We start from the raw sequence: 8,250 nt of genomic DNA, 5'->3' as shown, positions 1-8,250 counted from the left end.
TTTTGGCTTTTATATGTCTTTTTTCTTGTCTTTTATGTTATCTTCTCTTTTATATTTTATTAATCTCTACTCATCTTCTTTTCTTGTATTTTCTTTTATTTTTTTTCTTTTGTTAACCTCTTGAGATAGATGCTTAGCTCATTAATATTTAGCTTTTCTCTTTTTCTAAAATAGGCATTTTAATGAGATAAATTTACCTTTCAAGTACCGATTTAGCTATATCCCACAAGTTTTATTATGTAACAGTTTATCATTTGATAAAGATATTTCCAATAACCAGCATGATTTCTTCATTGACTTATGGGTTATTTATAAGTGTTTTTTTTTTCGATTTCCAAACATATAGGGAATTTTCCAGTTGTTTTTTAAAACTGATTTTTAGCTTACTTCTTTGTTGGTCTGAGAACATAATGTACGTGCATTATAGTCCAATATACAGTCAATACTTGTATGTTCTCCCTGTGCTTGAAAATAAAGTATATTTTATATATAATATAAATATATACTATATTATATTTTTGTTTTATAATGTTCTATATATGTTCATTAAGTCAATTTTAGTTATGTTTTCAATCCTCTGTATCTTTATCGATTTTTTTCTGCTTGTTCTATCAGTTACCCAGAAAGATCTCTTAAAATCCACCTGCTATTATTGTTGATTTTACTTTCTTTATTGTTCTGTCAACGTTTGCTTTATATATTTTAAGGTAATATTATTAAGTACATAAAATTATAACTTGTTACATCTTTCTGATGACTTTAAAATTTTTGCCATTATGATGTGACTATCATCATCTTTGTAATGCTTTCAGCCAAATAAGGAAATGTGTCCACTGATGTGTTGGAACTGGCACATACTGACTTACAGGAGCCAATTGCTCACATCTCTTCCCAACTCTGTGTTCAATAATAGCACATCGATGGCTTGAAATCAGCCATGGGAGAGTTATAACACAGAAAAATTGGCAAATGTTGCAAATCAGGCCTTCTCATCCAACCCTAAGAGCTGGTTATGGAACATTTAACAGCAGACCTCTGACCTCATTAGATATTAATATAGCTATACCAACTTTCCTTTGATTAGTGTTTGCATAATATAACTTTTTTCCATCCTTTTAATTTCAACTTCCCTATGTCCTTTCATTAAATGTGTCTGTTAAAACAGCATATAGTAGAATTTTTTAAATGTAGTCTGACAATCTTTCTCTTTTAACAGAAACATTTTGTCCATTTATATTTAATGTGCCCCAAATATTGCATGGGACATACTTATACTAAAAATTTTAAAATTTACATAGTTGTTTATTGGAAATTCAGGTTTGACTGGGTGTCCTATATTTTATTTGCTAAATCAGGCAATCCTATTCCTATCTTATTCCTAGCCCTAAACCTCAAAATAAAATGGTACCACATCATAATAAGAGCTAACAATGTGCCAGGCCTTCTGCAAAATCGTGACAACTATTTTCTCATTTAATCTTCAAAACAAAACAGAACTATATAACATGCAAACATTAATCCAAATCTATGGTGTTGGAATTATCGTTATACCCTTTGTAGGTTAGAAAGTTGAAGCACATCGAGATTATTTGCCCAAGTTCAGGAAGTGGCTCAGGAAGGCAGAGCTATCTTACTGTAACTTCAGCCCCACAGGTACTCAAGATGAAGTTCATCTTTCTTCTCTGCAAGAACTGTGATAGTTTATCACGCATAAGAAAGGCAGAGATGTATAGCTGTTTAACCTGTCTGATCTGTTCCAATTCTGCTCTCTTTGAGTAGCTACAATATCATTCTTTTGTTGCAATATATGCAAGAACACTGTGCATGCAATTCTCTTTAGTCAGAATTCCCAACACACTCCAAGACCAGGTTTACATGAGAGCGCTAAAACTTAAAAGTAGCTGTTTGATAGTTTGTAATATTAGAATTGTCAGCAACAAAGAGATTCAGAAAACAAAGATGCTGGGCTAAATTAGCTGATTCTGATACGAGTACTTCAGACATGGTTAGAATCTAATGAGATAAATATGCCCCAAATATGTAGCACCCCTAGGAATCACAGGGAGAAAGACACCAGCACAGCTGGAACCAGAGGAAAGTGGCTAATGTGTCCCATAAGCAAATCTATCTTCCTGCCCCCTGCTACCTCCTCAGTGCACTCCCAGCTTCTGAAGTTAGCTTCTTCCTAATTTGGGGGATTTTTTTATAGGCTCTTGGTAGGTCTTTGTGATTTCCTGCTACTTGTCTTCCCCACCCACTTCCAAGCAGATGGTGGACAGACTCTGCCTCCAGCTTGTGAATGACCTGGTACTGTTGTTCCAGCAAAACCCTTTAGTTTCCATATCATTCAAACTTTCTGTCAAGCCAGGCTAGAAAAATGCTCTGAAAACTATCACATCACATACATTTGTGAGATACAACTCATCATCCGCAGATCTCAGATTAACTTGTAAAATTCCATTCTGATTCTCTTATTCGTAACCTGTGTATTTATTTAAACTCCACATTCTTTTTTTTTTCTTTTTTTTGATTATTTATTTATTTATTTATTTATGGCTGTGTTGGGTCTTCGTTTCTGTGCAAGGGCTTTCTCTAGTTGCGGCAAGCAGGGGCCACTCTTCATCGCGGTGTGCGGGCCTCTCACTGTCGCAGCCTCTCTTGTTGCAGAGCACAAGCTCCAGACGCGCAGGCTCAGTAGTTGTGGCTCATGGGCCTAGTTGCTCCGTGGCATGTGAGATCTTCCCAGACCAGGGCTCGAACCCATGTCCCCTGCATTGGCAGGCAGATTCTCAACCACTGCACCACCAGGGAAGCCCTAAACTCCACATTCTGAAACCAGTGGAGATGGTGCCCCCAAAATTTACATGACGGGTTAAAAGTTGGGAAGCAGAAAAAGGTTAGTAGAAGTTAAGTTAATGTAAGGAAGAGATGAGTAAAAGTGGCTTAGCAGGGTTGGTCCTACATGGATACGGAGAAGGTATCTGCCTATCCAGGGTGATTTGAGGGGTACTAAAACATCCAGCTGCTGGGGAAAACACTGTTTCTCTCTGTCAACTCCTGAAAACAAGCCTTAGCTAGGCTAGCCAGCAACTTCAACGTAATTGTTCTCACCTCAGTTTCACATCCTGTTTACTTGAACCTGACCTCAGCACTAAACCAACTCCACTCACCGTTTTCCAAAGAAATATACTTTACAGTTAGTCACAGCTTATAGAAATATCCTACTCTTCTGACTTTCAAGACTGGCTTATTTGGGGGAGAAAGGATTTTGCTGATTTTGCTTATGTATTCATGTGAAAATCATTTACAATCCTTCACATTTTAAACTTCGCCGCTAAAATGCTCAGGTAAATTTAGCACCGCATGAAGAAGCTAAGTGTTGATACTGTGGTTTCTCACAACCTCTGACACACGAATGCAGACCTTGAGGGCACTTGAGAGTCAAGGGCATCCCATGGTCCTGAATTGCAGCAGGAACAGTGCCTCTGGAACCGGCAGGTGCCTGTGAACCGGCCTTGGCCAAGAGGCTTATTGTGAAGGGTTCCTCGCCTTAGATGAAGGCAGGCTATGAGCCCTTCAAGCTACCCCAGGACAAGTGCCTCAGTTGCGTTGCTCTCCTTTCTGAGGACACAGACGGCAGGTCTCTTTGCAGTATGCTCCTCCCCCTTCTCAACATCCTCCTCTGTCTCCCCACAAAGGGGTGGGAAGCAAGCACCCATTTTTGTTCTGGGTCCAAGACCCTGCCCAGCTGGACCCCTGCCTCTCCACTCCCTGACACCTACCAGACGTGAAGAGCTCAGGACCCCACCTGCTCACAGGTCATCCCCCGGGGGCACAGAAGAGACCACCCCCTTTCTCCTTCCTTTTTTGGAAATCTGTAATTAACATTTTCATAGATCTTTGTAGATTTTTCCATGTATATGAACAGATAATTATTTTATAAAAATTGGATCAACAAAATATATTTTCATACCATTATTTTTAATGCTTGTCCAGAGTTCTAATGAACTCTTTTTTTTTTAACTTGGTAGGTATTTTTATTTTTTTTGTTTATTTATTTTTCATTGAAGTATAGTTGATTTGCAATGTTGTGTTAATTTCTGCTGTACAGCAAAGTGACTCAGTTATACATCTATACACATTCTTTTTCATATTCTTTTCCATTATGGTTTATCCCAGGATATTGAACATAGTTCCCTGTGCTCTACAGTAGGACCCTATTGTTCCCCTTTCTCTTTTCTACTTCTCCCTCAACTTCCATTCGGTCCCTGCCCTCTTCACCAAGCCGCATATGCCCTCAGCAAAATTTCTCGGCATCTCACCTACAGATTTGGTTCTTCCTCTTTTTTTTAGTGCGGTGAGATGGACTTATCAATACATATGCATCCATGCAAATACATAATAGAATAGAAGATAGCAAGCTTTACTTCTTACAATGGTTTTCCAGGGTCCTAACCCTTTCCTTCTGACGTAGCAAATGCAATGGCCAAACCTATTTTTGCAATGTGAAGAAAACCAGTGCAATCGCTCTAATGCTTTGAGAGAAGAGGGCACTGATTTTCACCCTCAGCAGCGGGTAGTGGTGTGGAGACAAGGAAGGCTGCCGTGGCACCCAAGTGTCCAAAGCTTCAGGGAGGGCAATGGTGTGGCATCCACCCCGCATCACCGATAATCAGTCTGTAGGCTGACTATCGTGAGACTGCACTGGCTTCGTATCTCATTACAGAAAATCACTGAAATTTTCCCTAATTTCTATGGTCCTCTTTTCCACCATTTACTCGCTTGCAGCAGGCTTGTCAGGATGGAATTTCACTGGGAGCTACACGTAGGAAGATAGAGGAGAAAGCAAGACGTAGGAGCTCTTGTCATCTCCACTTGATCATGCAGAAGACAGTGTGCTTAAAATCCATGCAATTTTCTGGAACAGCATTAAGCAAGCGTTCGGTACATCCGCGTAATTTTTGAGGCGTGTTCGGGTATGTGAAGCACAATGTACGTTTAGTTCCCTTGCTCTTTGGAAGAAAAAAATTTCAGGTGGGTAATTGAGCACTTCCACTAACAGAGGGGCCGGATTGGGATGTAACAGATCACAAGCAAGCTGAGCGTTTGCAAAAAGGCCAGAACTGCTTACTCTTTTTTAGTAAGGTCTGGAAAGCATATGCAAGATTAAATTTTTATTTTTTAGGACTTCCAGTTATTGATTTGGTCCTGGAGTGTTACCCACTTTCTCTCTGTGGAGTTCTGTTCTTCAAATGGAGATTTTTATTCTGGAGGAATTCCAGTAACTTCTGTCTCCACTCCTGTTAATTCATTCATTAGGACATCGCAGCCTTTTCCTTTAGGAAAACATAATGGGTTCACTAAGTGCTTTTACCAGTGGCTGTCACTCTCATAACAATACTGCCGCGAACGCCCCATTCTCCTTTTTCCGTTGTCTGTTACTGTCACTATATGTGTACAGTAATCCTAGGTTGTAAGCCTGCAGGGTTAGATGCAGAGAAAACATTCCTCTAGAGGAGAGAGTCTGGTGAGAACTGGTCCAAACAGGCTGGTAAGGATCCACTTGAATACGTAACCAAGAACGAGGCTGCCTGGTGGGCAAGGTTGAGCCCTGAAATGGAAACTTTGTAAGCAATCTATGGTTGGAGGCCAACTTTGGTACAGGAAGGAAAAAAAGAAACTCTTCAGTGATGTAATAGGGTGGTGGTTTCCAGGATGCCAGTCAACATCAAGGCCCTACCAGCCTAGAACCTAGAGTGGAAAAGATACTTTTGACTGAAGGGCTTACCTTCACGTGAACTAGTGGACATGTTTAGGCAATGCGTAGACAATCTAATTTTAACACAATAAATGAAGGGGCAAAAGCCCAGTATTTCAGAGCTGCCTCTCCACCCCAGCGAGATCTGACTTTTTCTTAGGATAATGTAATGTTTGAATTCAGTGTTTGAATCAAATGGTTGTTCATTAATTTCCCTTTCTGTACATTTGGACATTTCCAGACTTGTCACAGCTACCCTGGGTGGCGGGATCTGGGTCAGCTCCAGGATTGAGCTGTTACAGAAATTTAATTTAAACCCCAGTTTAAACCTTCGGTGTTGACCACCTTCCCCGGTCTGCTGGAAGTTGCCTGCCTGTGGACCTGCGGTCCTCTTCCCGCCGCCTAAATACTGATATTTCCCATCTGCCAGGCCTTTCAGGAGAACCTCCCAGCTCAGTGGGAGTCCGTCCCACCATGCTACGTCTCAGCCCTTCCCCAAATGGTTTGTTTTGCTGCAAAATCACAACCTTCACCACCACCCTCATCAACAAATGTCAGTACTGAACACGCACAATCCCAAAGTCAAAGAACTGATTATTGGGGTTCCGTTTTCCAACCTTCAGCTCTCATTATATAACGTGTTCGATAGCGACACCTTCTGGTGAAGTGTTACAATAGCATATTGAATACACCGGGCTCTACGAGCACACTGCAAACATCAAAATAAATAAATAAAAATAAATAAATAAATGAAAAGAAGGAAGGAAAAAAGAGGAGGGAATGAAGAGAGGAAATGTTGATAGCTTTGCATGTGGTGTCAGGGGAATCCTCCCTCGCTCATATAGGACCTTGCTTTGTTTCAGGAAACGAAGTAAAAACAGATCTTTCAAAGAGTTTTGCTCTAAGTGCAAATAGAAAAATGGGTCAGTGGCTGGAGGGAAAGTGATATCAAGAAAGAATCTTTTAGGTAGAAGGAGAAAATAATAGAATGTTTGCAGGCTGATAGGAATGATCCAGTAGAAAGAGAGAAAAATGATTCAGTAGGTGAATGAAAGGAGGGCTTCTGGAAGAACGTCCTTGTGAGGTGAAAAGGCTGGGATCCAGTGCATGTAAAGGAATTGGGCTTAGACAGGAGCACGGACCAGTCATCAGATAGTCACAGGAGGGAAAGCAGAGTATTTGAGCACAGATGCAGCCAGTGAGTGGACACAGGGCTGGAAATCCGAAAAGTTATCTTCTGGGTCCTCCTGTTCTCAATAAAATGTGAAGCAAGGTCATTAGCTGAGAGTGAGAATTGGCAGGAAGTGCAGGAAATCTGAGAAAAGTTGTGTGTAGTTCTCCAAGAGAGAGGGAGAGAAATTCAACGGACCAGAGAAATGTAGTGTGATATTACTGAAGGATCATAAATTTAAAGTGAGTCCTAATGATTGTTTTTCTCCAACCTTGTTCAGCTACTAGGGTGCCCGTGAGGAGAAGGCAAAGAGTGGTATTTAACCCTGGTTATGGTTTTGCCTGTCAGGTACAATAATGGAGGCAAGAGAGTGGAGAACTCGTCCTCCTAAAGAACCAGGCAATATTAATACTCTTTCCTATTGATACCTATGTTTGTAATTGGCTCCATTTAGTATTTGTTCGTTTGTTTACTCTTGGATAAATTGAAAGATTCTGGGGATGCAGATTTTACTAAATCATACTTTGTGTATAAACCGTCTCCTTTCTGTTCTTTTGGTTTTCATTCACAAAGGAACTTGGAGAGCCTTCTTTAACAAAATGGGAACTTAAATCTCTGTAAGCCACGTGCTGGTGGTCTCCAGGGGCCAGGGTGAGTGGTCCCAACTGTTCATCAGTAATTCCTTTCTTAAACGGTAGAATGGCTGAAAGGAAAGAGATGGAGTGGAGAGGGGGAGTGGAGATCTGACCACACTGTTAACGTGCTCTGACACCCCTAGGCCTCAGTACCTGACCGAGCGGCAAACTGAGAAAAAGGGTATCTGTTTCGTCTATACACTAGAGCTTTTCTGAGAGTGATATGAAATAATACCGATGGAAAAAATTCAAAATAAAATAGTACTCAGTGAATGTAAGTTATTTTTATAAGAGGTCTACAAAGCTAAAAATGAAATCCAGACCTAACCCTACCAGACACCTCAGTGCCAGCAGGATGAATGGCTCCGGGAGTTTAATCCTCTGCCAACGCCCTCTCTTTGACCTCCCCTCCATCCCTTCTCTCACCATCTCACATAAAATATCAAGCTTGCTCTGTAAATGAAACTCTAAGGCCCCAAATCACTTTCAACCAGATTGCCACCCACGGAGCCCTGCCCTCAGAGAAATCCTAGGGCTGCTGCTAATAGGCAGGGAGGTTGTTTTGTTGCATTTTTTCCCCTAGGTTTTTAGAAGCACTCCACTTCCTCATCAAGAGTACACCTCTGGGTACCACAATGCTATATCATTCCGCACTTGAATTATAATGTCTATCTAAAGAGGCATCT

The 8,250-nt window shown here is 40.8% G+C and overlaps 1 protein-coding gene across 1 annotated transcript in view; it reads left to right on the top strand.

The window, feature by feature from the left end:
* Nucleotides 1-4,881: 4,881 nt before the first annotated feature.
* IMPG1 (interphotoreceptor matrix proteoglycan 1) overlaps nt 4,882-8,250 on the top strand; it is a 100,611-nt gene continuing 97,242 nt past the window's right edge. The window contains exon 1 of the mRNA XM_068550862.1: nt 4,882-4,954. Within this exon, the coding sequence (XP_068406963.1) occupies nt 4,882-4,954 (73 nt within the window). The remainder of the gene's footprint in view (nt 4,955-8,250) is intronic.

The sequence above is a fragment of the Eschrichtius robustus genome, chromosome 9 (assembly GCF_028021215.1).
Source record: "Eschrichtius robustus isolate mEscRob2 chromosome 9, mEscRob2.pri, whole genome shotgun sequence".
NCBI lineage: Eukaryota > Metazoa > Chordata > Mammalia > Artiodactyla > Eschrichtiidae > Eschrichtius > Eschrichtius robustus.
The sequence above is the reverse complement of the archived record's forward strand: the minus strand, read 5'-3'. Positions and strand labels throughout refer to the sequence as shown.